The sequence below is a fragment of the Heterodontus francisci genome, chromosome 37 (genome assembly GCF_036365525.1).
Source record: "Heterodontus francisci isolate sHetFra1 chromosome 37, sHetFra1.hap1, whole genome shotgun sequence".
Classification (NCBI taxonomy): Eukaryota; Metazoa; Chordata; class Chondrichthyes; order Heterodontiformes; family Heterodontidae; genus Heterodontus; species Heterodontus francisci.
In genome coordinates this window covers 39,125,296-39,146,094 of record NC_090407.1, presented here as the reverse complement: position 1 = coordinate 39,146,094, position 20,799 = coordinate 39,125,296, and the positions used below count along the sequence as shown (strand labels likewise).

At 46.4% G+C, this 20,799-nt stretch overlaps 1 protein-coding gene across 7 annotated transcripts in view; it reads left to right on the top strand.

Moving 5' to 3' along the window:
* LOC137352260 (endothelin-converting enzyme 1-like) overlaps positions 1-20,799 on the top strand; it is a 433,046-nt gene that overhangs the window by 285,224 nt on the left and 127,023 nt on the right. For 5 of the 7 annotated variants that reach the window (XM_068017542.1, XM_068017543.1, XM_068017541.1 and 2 more), the window contains 2 exons: positions 4,854-4,992; positions 17,839-18,000. In XM_068017542.1, coding sequence (XP_067873643.1) covers positions 4,854-4,992; positions 17,839-18,000 — 301 coding nt within the window. Of the gene's footprint in view, positions 1-4,853; positions 4,993-17,495; positions 17,687-17,838; positions 18,001-20,799 lie in introns of those variants that run through there. The other 2 variants (XM_068017545.1, XM_068017544.1) reach the window with 2 other exon arrangements.

The following is a 20,799-nucleotide window of genomic DNA, read 5'->3' as shown; positions in this document are numbered from 1 at the left end:
TTTAACGCCAACACCAGAATGTCCAATACACGTTAGGTGCCACACTTCGTCACGAGCAAAGAAGAAAGCCAGGAATTTTGTCCTGATTTCTTCCAAACTGATGGTAATTACCCTCTAGATGACCTTGGAACAGTGCAGTAATTACACCTCATAACCTCAACGGAGAGCTGGATAAAGTATGGAAAGGATAGAGAGCCTCGTATCCAAGTTTGTCACTGACACAAACATTGGTGGCATTGGAAGCATAAAATTACAGAGATATTAATAGATTAAGTGAATGGGCAAAACAGTGGCAAATGGATTTCAATGTGGACAAGTGTGAGGTCATCCACTTTGGACCTTAAAAGGATAGAACAGAGTGCTTTCTAAATGGTGTAAAGCTGGAATCATTGGAGGTCCAAAGAGACTTGGCGTCCAGGGACACAGATCATTAAAATGTCATGCATATGTACAGAAAATAATCTGAAGGCCTATTGGAATGCTGGCCTTTATATCTGGAGGAATTTAATACAAGGGAGTGGAAGTTATGTTACAGCTATACAAAGCCCCGGTTAGACCACACTTGGAGTATTGTATTCAGTTCGGGGCACCACACCTGAGAATGGATATATATTAGCCTTAGAGGGAGTGCAGCATAGATTTACCAGAATGATTCTTGGACTCCAAGGGTTAAATTCTTTGACAGTACATTCCAAACCTGTAGCCTGCACAGCCTAAAAGGACAAGGGCAGCAGATGCATAGGAACAACACCACCTGCAAGTTCCCCTCCAAGTTATACACTATCTTGACAGAAATATATCAGCGTTCCTTCGTTGTCACCATGTCAAAATCGTGGAACTCCCTCCCTAACAGCACTGTGGGTGTATCTACTCCACACGGACTGCAGCTGTTCAAGAAGGTGGCTTACCTGAAGGGCAGTTAGAGATGGGCAATAAATGCTGACCTTGCCAGAGACACCCGCATCCCGTGAACGAATTAAAAATAGATTATGACGAAAAACTGCATAAGCTAGGGTTGCGCTCCCTGAAATTTAGAAGGTTAAGGGGTGATTTGATCAAAATTTTCAAGATGTTAAGGGGAATTGATAGGGTAGAGAGAAACTATTTCATCTGATTGGGGAATCTATGACTAGTCTAACGGTTAGAGGCCGGAATTTCAATGGTGAAGTTCAACACTTCTACACGTAGAGTGATGGAAGTTTGGAACTCTCATCCGCGAATGGCAGTTGATGCGAGATCAATTGTTAATATTAACTCTGAGATTGATAGCTTTTTGTTATCCAAAGGTATTAAGGGATATGGGGCAAAGGCCCATATGGCGTTAGGTCAGCTAATGATAGAACAGGCTTGAGGGGCTAAATGGCCTCCTTGTTCCTATATTCCTGACAACGCCTGGAAAATTCCTTGGCGGTGCTCTTTACTCCACTGGCCTTACTTGACGTTAGTGCAGGAAAGCCACTGTAAGCTGGCACAGCTCCGAGGAGTTTCTTGGCTAATGTGTGATGTGTGCTATAATGTGTCACTGTGTAGGACCCTCCCTCCATCAATCTGTATGGATCCTGTCAGCTGCCATAAAGCAGAAAAGTACTTTACTGAGTTCAGTTTAATATTTTTTAAGAAGAAAAATACAAAGCAGAAACACCAGACAGCTTTCTCCCCGCACCCTAGCCTGAGAGGTGACCTCCATCATCCCTGCACTTGACCAATAGTTGCCTCTCTTACCAGTACATGGCCATGGGTAGGTGGAGTGGGACCAACTACTGGTGTATAATTATTATTGAAACATTCAATCCAGTTGAAGTAATTGTTTACATTTTTCAGTCTAGCTTCTTTTCCTGGCCGTGTTTTTGAGTTTACAAGATAAATCTTGCAAGATGAGTATAGATTAGGAAGCCTGCATCTTCTTCGTTTCTCCACAAGCCCTAACACACTGCCCCCTGCATCAGCTAAGTTGTTTTTTTTTTTAAATAATACCTGAGAATTTGCCTCTGCATGCTGCACCAAACAAAGAACTTCCTGGCATCTGTGCTAATTTCAACATAAATAATAGAAGGTTATGCTGACAGGGTCAGATGGAGAGGGATGGGAGGAGGTTCATGGAGAAAAAGATAGACTTGAATTTATATCGCGCCTTTCGTGACCACTAGATGTCTCAAAGCGCTTTACAGCCAATGAAGTACTTTTTGACGTGTAGTTACAGTTGTAATGTAGGAAACGTGGCAGACAGTTTGCGCATAGCAAGCTCCCACAAGCAGCAATGTGATAACCAGGATAAATATTGGCCAGGACACCAGGGATAACTCCCTGCTCTTCCATATAGTGCCATGAGATTGTTTATGCTCACATGACAGGGTAAACAGGGCCTCGGTTTACCATCTCATCTGAAAGACGGCACCACCAACAGTGCATCACTTCCTTGGTACTGTACTGAGGCGTCAACCTAGATTTTTGTGTTCAAGTCTTGGAGTGGGACTTGAGCCAATAACCTTGTGACTCAGGCAAGAGTGCTACCAACTTAGCCATGGCTTGCACCTAAATACATAACCATTGGCATAGACCAGTTGGGCTGAATGGCCTGTTTCTGAGCTGTACATCCTGTCTAATTCTATATAGTTTCTCTTTTATTAGATTGAGCCTCTGTGCCCTTGTTACACGTTCACAATTTTGTTTGAAGTAAATTTACCTTTTCCTTACCTTTTTACTATCTTGTCTCATTCTATGAGGTCACTGCTGACTCCTCATTTCAAGGCTGAGAAGCCAGAGTTTTTCAGGTGATCTTCATAACTCAGACCCCCGACTGTGGGGTTAGCTTCATGTCTTCTGTATGCACTGCTTCCAGGAGTTGGATGTCTCCAGTATGTGTCTCCATGACCGGATCTGGATTCAGTGCTCAAGGTGTGGTCTGGCTATTGAACTATACAGTTCAAACATGAGGTCCTTTGGGCAATGTCCCATTAATCTCTTGGTAAGCTACGTTATTTCCCTGGAACTTCATAAATCCTCCTGACAGCGGGTGACTTCTGGCAACCTCGTTTCCTGTGCCCTGCTTGTTTTTCAATGAAGTCATCCCTGGGCTGCTCTGGAGTAATAATGGTGCGAAACAATCGACCTCAACAAATTATGTTGAGGTTGGGAAGGGACCTAATGCAGGGTTCCTGCCCCTGATTGTTGGTCAATGGCTCCTACTGGTAGGTGTAACTGGGGCATTGATTGAGGACAGGACTAGACTGAGCTGCAGGATTCTCCGTCATGAAGTCATGTAGCAATGCTTACTGTGGGCTCTATTAAAAGGATGTCTGCTTGAGTGACACGCTAGGGAGCTGCTACCAGACATGATGCTGTGCCTCAGCATAAGCCTCCGCTTTCAGGAAAGGATGCCTTGAATTTAAAATTCTCATCCTAGTGTTCAAACCCCTGCATGGCCTCACCCCTCCTTAGGTCTGCAACCTCCTCCAGCCCTGCAACCCTTCGAGATCTCTACACAGCTCCAATCCTGGCCTCTTGTACATCCCTGACTTTCTTCACCCACCATTGGTGGCTGTGCCGTCAGCTGTCTAGGCCCTCGACAGGCATTGGACTAGACACTCTTATTTGTTGTGATAAGCCCATTTTCGGCTAGATTAATCAAACTACACCATATTACTACTTCTTTGGCCTCCTTGTCTTGAGAGACAATGGGTAGGCACCTAGAGGTGGCCAGTGGTTTGTGAAGTAGCGCCTGGAGTGGCTATAAAGGCCAATTCTAGAGTGACAGACTCTTCCACAGGCGCTGCAGATAAAATTGGTTGTCGGGGCTGTTACACAGTTGGCTCTTTCCTTGTACTTCTGTCTTTTTTCCTGCCAACAGCTAAGTCTCTTCGACTCGCCACTCTTTATGGCTGTCTGCCAGCTCTGGCGGTCACTGGCAACTGACTCCCACAACTTGTGGTCAATGTCACAGAACTTCATGTCACATTTGCAGACGTCTCTAAAGCGGAGACATGGACGGCCAGTGGGTCTGATACCAGTGATGAGCTCGCTGTACAATGTGTCCTTGGGGATCCTGTCATCTTCCATGCGGCTCACATGGCCAAGCCATCTCAAGCGCCGCTGACTCAGTAGGGTGTATATGCTGGGGATGTTGGCCACCTCGAGGACTTCTGTGTTGGAGATACGGTCCTGCCACCTGATGCCAAGGATTTTCCAGAGGCAGCGAAGATGGAATGAATTGAGATGTCGTTCTTGGCTGACATACGTTGTCCAGGCCTCGCTGCCGTAGAGCAAGGTACTGAGGACACAGGCTTGATACACTTGGACTTTTGTGTTCTGTGTCAGTGTGCCATTTTCCCACACTCTCTTGGCCGGTCTGGACATAGCAGTGGACGCCTTTCCCATGCGCTTGTTGATTTCTGCATCGAGAGACCATATTGCTACTCTTAAATATAACAAGCAATACCCTTTTAAAGCAAAATACTTTCTTTAAATTAGATTTTAAAACACTGCCCATTTGTGCTGGTTCATGGTAGATTTTGCATTTGATATGCAAATGAGTTTTATTGGAATCTCAAGGAATATAAACACTTCTCAAAACTAGTGCAATTTGCGGCTAGCTTCCCAAAGCGGAAACGCAGGTCTCTATTTGTGCGCTGAATATTCTACCTGTTGAATTATAGGATGGTATAACTGGCCACCACCATGATGTGAGATTTGTGCTCAGCAACCGTGATCATAATTCACCTCCATGCAACCTCAATGAGATCTGTCACGGGTACCTGGCCATTGCTGACCTGTACTGTCCTTACTCCTCATAGTGATTTTTTTTTTTTAAAGTGTACTTTTGAGGTGACTGCTGATGCATTTTGTTCTTTTTCCAGATGAGCTTCAGGAAATCTAAAGGTCTGAAGGGCTGTTGGACTGACAGGACACACCTTGAGAAACGCCTCCTGGTTCTGATCATCTTTCTTCTGCTGCTGCTGTTCTCCAGCATTATTGCACTGATCTTTAAATACAAAAGTAAGTTCTTCAGTGTGGAGTTGAAACCAATGATTTTTTTTGTTAGGTACGGGTCTGAAGGTGGATAAATTGAGTTAAGGTACAGATCAGCCATGATCTAATTTAATGGTGGTGCAGGCCTGAAGGGCTGAATGGCCTATTCCAGTTCTCATGACCTGTCTTTACTGCAGTTGCTATCAGCCGTTCCAGGAATACAGGAAGCTGGTCAAAATGGAAGGGACTTGGGAGAGAAAGGGTGAAAGTGCAGCGCCTGGAATTTCCTTGGGAGATCCTTCTGATCGGCTGCCATAGCTTGGAAAGAAGATTGATGGGAAGCCTATTGACCAGTCCATCCAGGGTTTGTGTTAACCTCCTACCAGAGTTACACTCGTTGATCAGGAGCATCCTCGAGAACACACAGCACAAGGATCCCCTATGGTCCCTCCTATAATGGATTAATGACTCAGTGTTGAACCTGCTACAGGTGATTAGATACTGTACCCTACAGTGTGCATTACCGAATAGGATTGAATGGACTCTCATCAGATGTGTGACCTCTTATCAGTGAGTCAATGTGAATCATACAGAAAATAATTAAACTCAAAGTTATTCAAAACACCAGCTAGCAAGCTCCTCAAGTGCTGAAGGTAGCAATAATTAATTCAGTGATTATTCCTTTGTATAAAGGATGAGGCAATGAAAAGAATGAAACTTAGAAGAGCTCTCAGTGACCCTGTGGGATACTGAATGTACCAGCCGTGCAGTTCATTGGCAGACCATAACTATAAAGGAGTCCGATGTGATCTTTTTGAGGGTCCCAAGAGTGATTTGACAGAGGTAGAGTGAAGGGCTGCTTTCTTGTCTCCATTCAAGGGTCCCGATAGGGAACACAGCACACTGCAGAAATACATAACACTTGCAACACGGGAAGAGGACATTCAGCCCATCCAGTCCATGTTGGGGTTTACTCTCCATACAAGCAAATAGGTCTAATCACAGATACCCTCCCTGTTCCCATACCCCTTCAACCTCTCTTCCTTCATCTGCCTATCCAATCTAATCTCCAATGTTTCCAATGTTTCTACCTCAACCATGAACTTTGAAGTGACTTCGGCCTTTTTAAAGCAATGGCAAAACCATCACAGATGAGATGTACCTTTAAAAAGAAAAGACTTGCATTTATATAGCACCTTGGACACGCCATCTCAGCCGTGGCTCAGTGGGTGGCACTCTCGCCTTTGAGTCACGGGGTTCTGCGTTCAAGTCCCACTCCAGAGACTTGAGCACAAAAATCCAGGCTGACAATCCAGTGCAATACTGAGGGTGTGCCACACTGTTGCAGGTGCCATATTTCGGATGAGGCATTAAACCGAGAGCCTGTCTGCCCTCTCAGGTGGATGTAAAAGATTTCATGGCACTATTTTGAAGAAAAGCCGGGGAGTTCTCCCCCGGTGTCTTGGCCAATGTTTATCCCCCAATCAGCATCACCCAAAAAAAAAAATGATCCAGTCGTTATCACATCGCTGTTTGTGGGAGCTTGCTGTGCACAGTGACTGCACTTCAAAAGTACTTCATTGGCTATAAAGCACTTTGAGATGTCCAATGGTCTTGAAAGGCACTATATAAATGCAAGTCTTCCTTACTTTCTAAAAGTGCATCTCGTCTGTGATGGTTTCTTCATTACTTTTCGGTTGTTTTGACGTCAGTGCTCCCAGAACTATTCACTAACAATGATGGTGAACAATCCCCGAGTCACCAAACAAATTGAATTATATGTTTCAATTTTCAGAACGAAATACCCGACACTGACGTGGGTTTGGTAGCTTGGTAGTTCACTGTGGCAAGGCATGATTTCCTTCTTTCTGTTGATGTGGGATACATTGTGGAGTAGTTATTACTAAAGGGGTGAGGGGCTTCAGTTATGTGAAAGCACTAAAGAAACTGGGCCAGTTCTCCTTAGAGCAGAAAAGGTATTGGAGATTTCATAGAGGTGTTCAAAATCATCGAATCATAGAAATTTACAGCACAGGAGGAGACCATTCAGCCCATCGTGTCCATGCCGGCAGGCAAGTTGCCAAGCAGCTTATTCCCACTTTCCAGCTCTTGGGCTGTAGCATTTCAAGTGTATATCCAAGTACTTTTTAAATGCGATGAGGGTTTCTGTCTCTACTACCCTTTCAGGCAGTGAGTTCCAGATCCCCACCAACCTCTGAGTACTTGCAATATGTATTGCAGCTTGGAATTAAACCTGCCTGTGTGAACCACTTTTGGGAGTAAATTCACTGGATGTTATAAAAACATATACATAGAGCTTTTAGTGTATAAAAATGGCCCAGTGTACTTCACAAAGGCTTCCCTGTGTGCCATAAACACTCTATGACTATGACTAAACAAAGGTGTTAGGAATAAGTGGACATAATGCCAAAGAAGCATTAACAATTGTGATTATATGAATGTGTATATGTAAGATATGTTTAAGATGGTGTGTTGCCATAGTGTTTCCTTGTACAATGCATACTGATGCAGCAGGTTATTTTGGTCTGGCACTCCTAAGTGTTCCCTGTTGAAAAGATCAAGTAGGGAGCATTCCTCCGAGCTCTCCCACAGGCCAGCTTCAAATCCCACTGGACAACTACATGTTGCAGATCCAGATGTTCTGGGTTTGATAGGCTTCTGTCATGTGCCTATGCTCCAGGGCTGGCAAGGGACTGACGTTGGCCTGAGAGCAATCAGCTGTAACTGTGCTTTTACAAATCTTGCACTCATTTACTACCTCTTAACAGTGTGTAGACTCCTTTCTATACTGTGATTCATCAGCAACACCCATCTCCTCAAGTCTCTCCAGTGAGCAGCTAAGCCTTATGGAACAGGAAGATCCCAGGTCTGACCCCACTCTGTGCTGGTGCTGAAGTGTTAGGTGGACTAAGATTGACCTCGGTGTCATTGGTTCATAGAGTGGGAACGTGGTCAGATTCCCTACTCCTGATCACTATCTGATGACCACACCCCACCCAACCTGTTGAGATATGGGTTGAGGGACACGTAACACCTTCCACTGCTGTACCCAAGTGGTCATTGCAAGTGTGCAGGTAACACTTTGAGATTCCAGCCCTCGGTTAAAGGTTAGTGAATACCATTGTCGCTGGGCATGTGAGGAGGAATAAAGCACGCAGAGCCCCAAAAGCAGGGTATGGCAGGTTTCTCACACAGCGTATGGTCTATCCGACCTGGAACTTCAGAACAACTAGCAGTTTCTAATCCTGCTTTCGGACCAGAACACTGAACTGATTTAAGGAATTGCTCTTATGAGAAGGTTGTAGGATTGGAAATCTGAAAGAATGAAATCAAATGGACTACAGGGATCACTTGTTCTGAACCTACCCTGTGATGAAGATCAGCTTACAACTGCTGCATTGAGACCGGTTATGAAAGCCCTGGAGCATTGCTGGATGATGTCAGCCCTTCGTCAATGCTTAATCCTTTCCCTCGCACAAAGGTAACCCTGGTGGTTTAATTCAGAACAAAACAACATCCAGTGAACAAGTCACTCAGATCCAGATACGACATGTTGAGCTTACTACAACAATATCAAACACCAAGAGTGTGTATTTAACTCCATGTACTTCACAGTTGTACTGTTTGAGCAAAAGCCAGTTTTCAGACCAGTACTACGAGGCCTGTCCTTGCCCAATAACATCAGACTGCTGCCCCATTGAACACGTAATCCAGGCTAAAACATCAGTGCAGTGCTGAGGGAGTGCTGCACTGCCAAGAGGCACCGTCTTTTGGATGAGAGGTTAAATAAGCCGAGGCACCCCCTGCCAGCTCAGGTGTAAAAGGTCCCATTTGAAAAGGAGTGGGGGTTGGAGGGTTCTCCCGATGTTCTGGCAACATTTATCCATCAGCCGCCACCAAAGCCGCTCATCTGATCATTTATCCCCATTGCTGTTTGTGGGATCTTGCTGTGTGCAGATTGGCTGTCACATTTCCCCACATTACAATTGACTGAAGTTGGCTGTGAAACGCTTTGGGAGTCAGGAATGGCACTATATAAATGCAAGTTCTTTTGTCTCTTCAGAATTGATCAAATGTAGTAGTTGATTATCCCAAGGTAATTTGTTGAGTGTGACAGGATTTTATGGAAGGAGAGAATGAATAGATAATGGGAGAATCATATTGTAGCTTCAGATTAAAAGGGCAGAAATGGGAAGTTGTATGCACAATGGAACCGAGCGACTGACTGAGGCAATCTCACTTGGATTGCAGCAGACCTGCGTGGAGTGATGTTTGTTGCAGGATGTGGGGATCAGCACCAATCTGATATTCTTGGTGACAATATTTTTTTTTGCTTAATTTGCCCAAAGTTAAGACCTCCCGTCATCCCGATGTTAAAAAAAAAAAGCGGAGGTGTAAGTTGGAGGAGTAAGAAAAACATGTCGGCACAGTGGTGCAGTGGTTAGCACTGCAGCCTCACAGCTCCAGTGACCCGGGTTCAATTCTGGGTACTGCCTGTGCGGAGTTTGCAAGTTCTCCCTGTGTCTGCGTGGGTTTTCACCGGGTGCTCCGGTTTCCTCCCACAGCCAAAGATCTGCAAGTTGAGAGGTAAATTGGCCATTATAAATTACCCCTAGTATAGGTAGGTGGTAGGAGTATGGGATTAGTGTAGGATTAGTATAATTGGGTGGTTGATGGTCGGCACAGACTTGGTGGGCCGAAGGGCCTGTTTCAGTGCTGTATCTCTAAATAAATAAAAAAATAAAAATGTCCCCTGGAGGAGGCGACAGTGAGCTAAAGTAGAGAAGGCCTCATCAGAGTTGAGGAAAAAATGAGTCAAAATCAGACTGAAAGGCAAATCTCAGGCGATGAATGAGAAGTTATCTGATGCTCCGACTGGTAATAGCTGGAGAGATCTTGCCTCCCATATCACCCCCTCTAGCCATCAAATACTTCTCAGCATTTCACTTCTCAGCTATAATTTCTATCGAGAAAGTCAGCTGGTTGTACCAGCAACATTACTGGCACCAGTGGGTTTCCATATGGGAATTCCCCTATGTGCCCTATTAGCGAGAATCAGAGGAGAGCCTACAGGAAGTGCTCTGTGCCCACCCACTCGTACCCATGCACCATACCTGCTGGGAACCAGAAAAAATTAATTTCCAATGCTTGGGTCAATTTTCCCACTGTACGCGGTGAACAGTCAAACCAAAAAGCTAAGTAATTTTTAAAACCAAAGCAGGAAATCTCACTTAGCAGCTTTAATTAAATTGTGATAGTGGGACAGTGTCCTCAGTACCTTGCTCTATGGCAGCGAGGCCTGGACAACATATGTCAGCCAAGAGCGACGTCTCAATTCATTCCATCTTCGCTGCCTCCGGAGAATACTTGGCATCAGGTGGCAGGACCGTATCTCCAACACAGAAGTCCTCGAGGTGGCCAACATCCCCAGCTTATACACACTACTGAGTCAACGGCGCGGCCATGTGAGCCGCATGGAAGATGGCAGGATCCCCAAAGACACATTGTACAGTGAGCTCGCCACTGGTATCAGACCCATCGGCCGTCCATGTCTCCGCTTTAAAGACGTCTGCAAATGCGACATGACATCCTGTGACATTGATCACAAGTCGTGGGAGTCAGTTGCCAGCGTTCGCCAGAGCTGGCAGACAGCCATAAAGGCGGGGCTAAAGTGTGGCGAGTCGAAGAGACTTAGCAGTTGGCAGGAAAAAAGACAGAGGCGCAAGGGGAGAGCCAACTGTGTAACAGCCCCGACGATCAAATTTTTCTGCAGCGCCTGTGGAAGAGCCTGTCACTCTAGAATTGGCCTTTATAGCCACTCCAGGCGCTGCTCCACACACCACTGACCACCTCCAGGCGCTTACCCATTGTCTCTCAAGATAAGGATGCCAAAGAAGGATAGTGGGACAAGGGAACACAGGTTCAAGGTAGCTAAAGTTGACTTTAGAACTGATAATGGAGCTTTTCTTCAGACAGTGATGACATCCCTAACCTTCACCTGGGATGGACTCCCAAACAAAAAAACGGAGGTGAAAATCCTGGCAAATGCTGAATGCCACCTGCTGGAAGCAGCTTTCAAACTCAAGAGCCATGTCTGTGTGTCCTTTAATTTCAGGTTGGCATGCAGTGGTGAAAAATCTTCCAACATGGTGCTGCACATAGAAGTGGAAAAATAGCGAGTCCCAGGGGCTCAAATCCAAGTACCAGTAGATAAAGCTGTAGAAACAACCAGTAGAATAGGGGACCAGGAAACTGGAAATTGTCAAAATGACGTAGGACTGTCACTGACCTCATCTCCTCTGGAGATCTTCCCTCTACGGCTTCCAACCTCATAGTCCCACAACCCCGGACAGCCCGCTTCTACCTCCTTCCCAAAATCCACAAACGGGACTGTCCCGGCAGACCCATTGTGTCAGCCTGCTCCTGCCCCACTGAACTTATTTCTTCCTATCTGGACTCTATCTTTTCTCCGCTGGTCCAGTCTCTTCCCACCTGCATCCGTGACTCTTCTGACGCCCTACGTCATTTTGACAATTTCCAGTTTCCTGGTCCCAACCGCCTCCTCTTCACTATGGACGTCCAATCGCACTACACCTCCATCCCCCACCAGGATGGTTTGAGGGCTCTCCGCTTCTTCCTGGAACAGAGGCCCAACCAGTCCCCATCCACCGCCACCCTCCTCCGCCTGGCTGAACTTGTTCTCACATTGAACAACTTCTCCTTCAACTCCATGCACTTCCTTCAAGTAAAAGGTGTCGCTATGGGTACCCGCATGGGTCCTAGTTATGCCTGTCTTTTTGTGGGATATGTCGAGCATTCTTTGTTCCAGTCCTACTCAGGCCCCCTCCCCCAACTCTTTTTCCAGTACATTGATGACTGTATCGGTGCCATTTCCTGCTCCCGCCCCGAACTAGAAGACTTTATCAACTTTGCTTCCAATTTCCACCCTTCTGTCACCTTTACATGGTCCATCTCTGACACTTCCCTTCCCTTCCTCGACTTCTGTGTCTCCATCTCTGGGGATAGGTTGTCTACTAATATCCATTATAAGCCCACCGACTCCCACAGCTACCTCGACTACACTTCTTCACACCCTACCTCCTGTAAGGACTCCATTCCATTCTCCCAGTTTCTCCGTCTCCGACGCATCCGCTCCGATGATGCTACCTTCCATGACGGTGCTTCTGATATGACCTCCTTTTTCCTCAACCGAGGATTTCCCCCCACTGTGGTTGACAGGACTCTCAACCGTGTCCGACCCATTCCCCGCACCTCTACCCTCACCCCTTCCCCTCCCTCCCAGAACCGTGACAGGGTTCCCCTTGTCCTCACTTTTCATCCCACCAGCCTCCATATCCAAAGGATCATCCTCCGCCATTTTCGCCACCTCCAGCGTGATGCCACTACCAGTCGCATCTTCCCCTCCCTTCCCCTGTCAGCATTCCGAAGGGATCGTTCCCTCCGCGACACCCTGGTCCACTCCTCCATTACCCCCACCACCTCGTCCCCGTCCCAGGGCACCTTCCCCTGCAATCGCAGGAGGTGTAATACCTGCCCATTTACCTCCTCTCTCCTCACTATCCCAGGCCCCAAACACTCCTTTCAGGTGAAGCAGCGATTTACTTGTACTTCTTTCAATGTAGTATACTGTATCGCTGCTCACAGTGTGGTCTCCTCTACATTGGGGAGACCAAGCGCAGACTGGGTAACCGCTTTGCGGAACATCTCATCTCAGTCCGCAAGCAGGACCCTGAGCTTCCGGTTGCTTGCCATTTCAACACTCCCCCCTGCTCTCATGCTCACATCTCTGTCCTGGGATTGCTGCAGTGTTCCAGTGAACATCAACGCAAGCTCGAGGAACAGCATCTCATCTACCGATTAGGCACACTACAGCCTGCCAGACTGAACATTGAGTTCAATAATTTCAGAGCATGACAGCCCCCCATTTTACTTTCATTTTTAGTTATTTTTTCTTCCTTTTTTTTTTACATTCCTTTTTACATTTTTTACAATCTTTTTTTGCATTTATTTCATTTCATCTTAGTTTGTTCAGTTTGCTTACCCACTGTTTTTTTCAGGTTGTTTTTCTTCAGGTTTGCACTTGCTGCTGTTCAATATTCAGTGTATTGACACCTAATCTGTACTAATGCTTTGTCTTTCAACACACCATTAACATATTGTTTGCCTTTTCTCCGTGACCTTTTGGTCAGCTATGTGGCCTGGTCCAATCTGCACCTTCTCCTTTGTTATCTCTTGCCCCACCCCCACCTCACTTGTTTATAATCTGTGACTTTTCTAATATTTGTCAGTTCCGAAGAAGGGTCACTGACCCGAAACGTTAACTCTGCTTCTCTTTCCACAGATGCTGCCAGACCTGCTGAGTGATTCCAGCATTTCTTGTTTTTGTTGCAGTAGAATAGGGGCACAGAGTACAATGTCAAAGAGGTCGTAATGAATTTGTACAAAGCATTGTTTAGGCTGCAATTACAGTACATTGTATAGTTTGGAGCACCCAATTGTTCAAAAGACTTTAAAGCCATGGGGATAGAGCTTCTGCGAGTTTGCACTGGTTTTTTTCAGCGCAGATTTGCCCAAAACTAAAAGATATTGAGGAATTTTAAGCGCAATTTACATTCAGTACAAATTGAGTTTGCGCAATCTTTTACGCTGGTTTAAGAAAATTCTGCTGGAAACTGGCCCAACCCCAGATCAGATTAATCACCATGGCAAGCTTCCACTAATTACATTCAGTTGCAACTCTTTGAGAAGGTTCTTAAAATTTTTTAAGTTGCATTTCTTAGCCACAAGGGCACCGTCGAGTACCTTTTAAAAGCTTTAAAATATTTAAGAATATTTAATTTGAGAAACTGGTGTACACCAATGAAACTAGCAAATGGTTCTGTATAGTTTTTATTCAAATAATTTCCAGATATTTACAATCGGGTTACTCAGGCGGTGGGTTGGTCACTTATGAAAATATTTTTTGGGATAAACTCATTTTCAGCGGTATTAATAAAGCTGCACAGGGTACCACTCTTAAATACATCAGGAAATGTTAATTAATGCCTTGGTCCACGGAAGATTTTGTGATTCTGCAAATACGATTGAGCAGAAACCTGAACCATGACTTCATTTTGGAAAACCAGCACAAGTTCAAGCATAATTTGTGCCCAGTTTGCCAATGGCACCCCATGCGGAAACTCTACCCCCTAGTGTACACCATAGATTCACGGGACAAACCGAGATGGGAAGCTATAATTATGAGGAGTGATGTGTGACACTGGGACTGTTCAATGATGTTGAAACAGAGAAAGCTAAGAGGTGACTTAAGAGAAATTTTTTTAATTACGGAGATGAATGGGGAAAGACTATTTCTTCTAGTCTGAAAATGGGCATCTTCTCACTGTAAAAGAGAAGGTTGAGAGGTAATTTAACTGCTTTTTAGGATTGTAAAAGGATTTAGATCTTGTATCCATGACAAGCTGCTTTGCCTTGTCTAGAACAGCAGAACTGCATTTGAAAGGGGGTAAATTCAAAACTAATCTGTGGAAAGAACAGGCTCCTCGGGGAGAGGTTGGAAGCAGTTGGTCTTAATTCATTCAAATGAGATCATGCCTCTGTGAAGCACCATGGGCCATCTTTCGATGTTAAAATTGCTATATAAATGCAAGTTTTTGTGTTTGTAGCTTACGGATTTGTGATCTAGTTTTGTCGATTGGCAACATGGGCTACTGTAGGATGAGAATGCTATCACAAACTCTTAGCTGGTACATGCCCTTCTACTTTACTTTGCCACCTTCAATACAATATGGCCTCCTTCCAGAATTTGAAGAGCTCCTCCTTGTAAGGGGTGAGCGGGTGAAGGATTGTGATTCCGCCACCTATTGGTGCTCCCTTGTAATTATTGACTGCTGCATCCTTGAAAGCATCCCTCGTTCATGGGAAGTGGGAGTGGCTGGCAAAGCCAGCATTTGTTGCCCATCCCTAATTACCCTTGAACTGAGTGGCTTGCTAGGCCATTTCAGAGGGCATTGCTGTCTGGAGTCACATGGCCAGACCAGGTAAGGATGGCCGATTTCCTTCCCTAAAGGATATTAGTGAACCAGATGGGTTTTTACAACAATTCATAGTTTCATGACACCATTACTGAGACTAGCTTTCAATACCAGATTTTTATTTATTAATTGAATTTAAATTGCACAAGCCTCTATGTTGGGATTTGAACCCAGGTACCCAGGGCATTATCCTGGGCCTCTGGATTACTAATCCAGTGACATTGCCACTACGCCACCGTCTCCCAGGCTGTTGTAAGCAGTCTGTAATAGGTGTGATGGTGGGTGCACACAACAGACACATTCTCGGTTAGGCTTTTAGTCAGGCGATTGCATGTGAGGAAGTTGAGGGATACTTCCAGGTGAAGGTTAGGGATGTAAAGAGCACCATGTTGTCTTCTTGGCATTGATGGGAACCAAATCAAGCACTGCAAAAGTGCAAGGGGGCATCCCTTGTAGGTGTTGGCCAAGTTTCATATCATCCATACTTGGATGGTGTGGCTACCTCCTCTTCATTTTGCATGTGTGAGAGAAGCTTTTCTGGCCTTCACTTCTCCTGTTTACTTACAAATTTTGAAAGCAACGAGAGTTAATAGTTTTTTTTAGGGAAAAGCTAATTCAATCCATCAAGGTCCATATATTGGGCTCTACCCTGATATTGATGATATGTATACAATTTAATGGAAGCATCGGTTGAAACTTTTCAGGGTAAATTGATCGCTGCCACAGTCAGCTAGGAGTTGCACTCTCCCTTCAAATGCAAGTTGGAGAATTGGATCTACGGTTGAGCAGATTGGGCCTATACTCATTGGAGTTTCGAAGAATGAGGGATGATCTTATTGAAACTTATAAGATTCTGAGGGGGCTTGACAGGGTAGATGCTGAGAGGATGTTTCCCCTGTTGGGGGTACCTAGAACTAGAAGGCAAATTTTCAAAAAAGGGATCTCCCGTTTAAGATGGAGATGAGGAGACATTTCTTCTCTCAGAGGTCATTAATCTTTGGAATTCTCTTCCCCAGAGAGCAGTGGAGGCTGGGTCACTGAATATATTCAAGGCGGAGTTACAGATTTGATCTACAAGGGAGTCAAAGGTTATGAAGGCTCGGCAGGAAAGTGGAGTTGAGGCCGCGATCAGAGCAGCCATGATCTTATTGAATGACGGAGCAGGCTTGAGGGGCCGAATGGCCTTCTCTTGCTCCTATTTCTTATGTTCTTATAGCCCGACCTCTGACCTGTGCTTCCTGAAACATTGGTCCCACTGGGAGTGTGGTATCAGTTCTGTGGTATTGGAGTAAACCATATAGACAAAATGTTTGGACACTTCCTTAGTGCAGTCGTGTACACATTCTTGAGAAACACATTCACAAATTCACCAAGTCAATATCGTAGAAAAAGTTATCCTTGGCTCATGTCTGGGTCTGCTGTAAACTAATTGGCAGAGATTGATTACCAACACTGCCATTATTGTTGCGTAATGTGACAACCAGGATGCTAGAAGATGGATTAGATGGACCTTGGTCTTTTTTTCATCCAGCAATTCCCATTTTCCTATTTCCCCGGATATGAAGGAGGGAAAGAATGAGAGGGTAAGATTTCTCTTTCAACTGAAAGTGGAAGGACATTTGATTCACTCAGCACGTCATTGGTAGGAGAGATAATGAATTCAGAGTTCTTGATGCACCATTTTGTTATCTGTCATTAGTTGCAGAGAAAGAAAAACACTCAGATCTTTTTCACAAAAAGAGAAATCTCACTCCCTAAAATGTGTCAGTTCCAAAGACTGTGGGCAGAATCTTCTGAATAATGATGTATTTTCAGGAGGTGGGACCATTTCTGCATCCCAACCCCACAGGGGTCAGAGTTGAGGTGGGAGGGCGGATGCCACTTCTGCGTTCATTGCCCGATTAAGGACAGTGGGTGGGATGGGGATGTGGGACAATGAATTCAGGCGGCATATTTAGAATGGGCCCGCCAGTGTGCTGTATGCCTTGAGAGTTTAAACCTGCAGATTGATCGGAGATCCCAATAGGAGCTGAATGGAGGGAAGGTGTGGAAGGGCTGCGCCACAATTCACAGCCGCCTCCCTTGAGGTAATGGTGGAGATGGTGGAGAACGGGATGAGGCGGCCAGCTGCTGTGATGCTGGAGGTGGCGCAGGAGGTCTCCAGCTGCAGTGTCATGGATACTGTGCCGCAAGTGCTTCAGTGACCTGCTGAGCTCTGACAAGGTGAGTGACATCAAATCCGCATGTGGCAGAGATGAGGGATTTTTGAGCACTGCAAACGTCCGGTTATTCCAGGCCCCCACAATGCATCCTGGGCCACACAGTGAACGAAGGAGGCAGTCGCAGCACGGCTGCTTATGGAAGACTCGAGAATGGCAGCATGACGGCGATATTATGCCATGTGTTCTTTGGCATGATACCATCTCGGCTGCTGATGTTAACCCCATCATTCATGACGCTGCTCTCATTCATTTTGCAGGTGAAGCGATCGGATAATGTCCGGTCCGAGAGAGGCGCTGAAGCGGGGGTGGGGTGGCCCACGTAGCTGTACTGACGCCAATGGAAGAGGAAGCCCTGGCAATTCCACGATACTCAGCAGGGCATGTCTTGGACAAGGGCGAATGGAGGTTCAGCTGAGAGAGAGGGTGAACATCTTAATGAGAAATGGCACATGTCAGAGCCGATACTATATATTTGATCTTTTGTGCAGCTGTTGGAAATTGTAACCAATAAGGAACTGTGAAGTGGAAGGGATGCAGAGGTGCCACGTGCATTAACTTGTGTTTTTACACCACAGGGCCAGAGGAACAGTTGGAGGCGGCGGGCGATCGGGTGAAAGGCTCCTGGGGTGGTCGACACTCAGAGGATGCAACTTCACATGACTCAAGTGCACCATCCACCAGCGCAGATACAGGCACCTCAGTAGAACATGCATCACGTGTGGAACGTTCTTCACAGGGTGAGGAGCACAGCACATGTGAGCAGGTGACGGAGGTTGGTGGCAGTCCCCATCGGAGAGCGGAGGATAGCACCAGCCATGCTCAGGTCCCCAGAGATGCTGAGCCTAGGGGGTCAGTCACAAAGGTGGTGCTTGTGGAGCAGCAATGGGAGATAATGGACAAATGGCAGAGTTCCATGAGGCTCTCTATGCCCTTGGGTAGAGGATGGAAGAGTTCATTCATGACATGAGTCTTGCCATTTCTCAATTGGGATGAGTGCATGAGTAACTCAATTGAAAGAGTGGCCACCTTCATGGAGACTCATATACACCAGGCCCAATGGGAGCAGTGAGATGGCCTTCACAATGTGGCTGCAATGATCAAAAGCCTTGAGAGTACCATTATAGTGATGGTATGCAAATGCACAGAAGCACTGGCAGATGCTCTTCCGCTCTTGCACAGCACCCAAGTGCAGTCGTGCCTTGATAGGGCTGAGGCAGGCAGGCCTACGGCAATGGGGTGCTTCCACAAGGCACCCCACGGTCACGGGCCGGCCCCTTGGCCCCTCCGCCAGAGAGACACATGCTGATTCCTGCCCCAATCACCGAGGATATCCCTGCACATATGCAGATAGGGTAGTCTGCCGCTGAACCCTCACGGACATGGCAACCCAAAGGATGGCAGCCAGGGGCGCGTCTCCTTTGACAGGGCAGGGAACAGAACAGGCTGTCTCCATATCTGCCTCAAACACAGGGGGAGCACCACGTAGAAGCACATCAAAAATCATGCAAATTATCGTAGTTTCACTAAGGGTCACACACACGGGTGTCTTTTTCATTGATTATTTATTCAAATAAAACACCAGGCATTTAACAATCATTTGCTACCAAACTCATAAATGTCCTGTTTTCCCTTAAAGGCCTGCTCATGAGCGCCCTAGTCTGCAGGTTATACGTAGGGCTGGTATGAAGTGTGGCTGTAGGATGGGGAAGGCAGTAGGTTAGAAAACGTTGGGTGAGGCAATTGTTTTAAGACAGATCTGACATCAGCCGATAGATGACTCAAATGGAACAGGTTTGAATCTGGCGACTGCATGCTGAGCCCTTCTTATGAAAACCTGGCATGGATGAGGGCATCTCTTGCGTCATGCCATGGATGTCTATCTGCTGACACCTCAGAGGAGCCTCAGCATGTGCCAGGTGCTGCTGCTCTTCATCACATCATCACATCATCATCCTCATCAGAGGATGGCTAGCACTCAAGCCAGTCATCTTTCTCCAGTTCCTCTCCTCACTGCATCTTGGTATTGTGCAAGGTGCAGCACATGACCGCTATGTGAGATATTCTTGTAGGTGTTTACTGGAGGGCGCTCCCAGAGCAACCGAGGCACTGAAACGCATATTGAGAAGCCCTATGGCCTGTTTGATAGTTGCCCTGGTGCATCAATGGCATCTGTTGTACCGTTCCTCTGCCTCTGCTGATGGGTTCTGGATGGGCACCATGAGCCATGACTTCAGTAGCTGTCCATTGTTATCCAGGAGCCATCCCCAGAGGCTATCTGGTGGCCTAAACAGCTGAAGCAGCTGAGATTACCTGAGCATGAAGGAGTCGTGACAGCTGCCTTGAAACCTTGCATGAAGTGTTCACGGTGAACACAGATGAGCTGAATGTTCAGGGAGCGGAATGCCCCTGCTTGCTCAGTCGGCATCTTCATGGCCACATGGGTACAGCCTACCACCCTCGGCACCTGAGGCAGTCCTGCCATTGAGGCAAAACCAACAGACCTCTGCGCCTGACTGGCATCATTCGTGGCGAACTCGATGAATTCAGAGGACCTTGCATACAGGGTATCCGTCACTTGTGTGATGCAGATATGTATGGCCAATTGAGAAATTCTACAAATGTCCCCAGCTAATGCCTGAAATGATCCAATGGCATAGAGGTTCAGGGCAACTGTCACCACCTGCACCCTGTAGCCTGTGTTCATCATCCAGAGGTCTGCAGATGTTTGCGACTTCCTGCCGCAACAGGCACAGCCTTCTACACCACTGCTGATCTGAGAGCTCAGTGAAGCAGAGGAGTTGCTCATAAATCTTCCTTTGAGGGAACCACCTTCTTCTGCGGCCTGCCCTGCCTCCAACCCATCAGTGTCATTCCGCTACCTGTGTCTGCCTGTGCTGCTCTCTATTCTGTGGTCCAGCTGACCACTGAGTAAAGACACCCCATGAGCTGGTTCCACACATCACTGCTGTGCAGTGGTCAGTCCTGATCTCCTTACTGCTTATGCCAGCCCAATCCACAACAACTTTAATTCACAGACCTTTTTTACTGAAGCACCATTAGAATGCCCACTACTCCATTGCAGGTGTCTGACAATGCAGAGGCTCCCATCCCTGCTGCCTCCTTTTAATACTCTCATCTGCATTAGGCTTTTTTTGCACAATGGCCTCCTGCTATGCAGCCGCCTCAGTTGAGCTTCCAAAGTGTTGACACAGTGTAGGCCCCGTTCGAAGTTGACTCGATCAGGTTTCTACATCTCACCCTCTTAATTGCTCATTATTGGCTACTTGCTGCTGCAAGGTGCCCTCATTCACAAATTTCCTCCCTATCCCGCCTTCAAGCCCACCTTCCATGAGACGGGGAAGATTCCGCCCTGTGAATGCCGTACACATACATGACTGCCCTCGTACCTGGGCCCTGGCAAGAGTTTCAAAGTATTTTGGCTGAATTTCTTTCTGCAAGGTACATGAAAGGTTTATGTGGGTATTTCTGCAGTGCTCATAGGCACTGGGGCGGTGGGGGGGATACAGATTTAACCC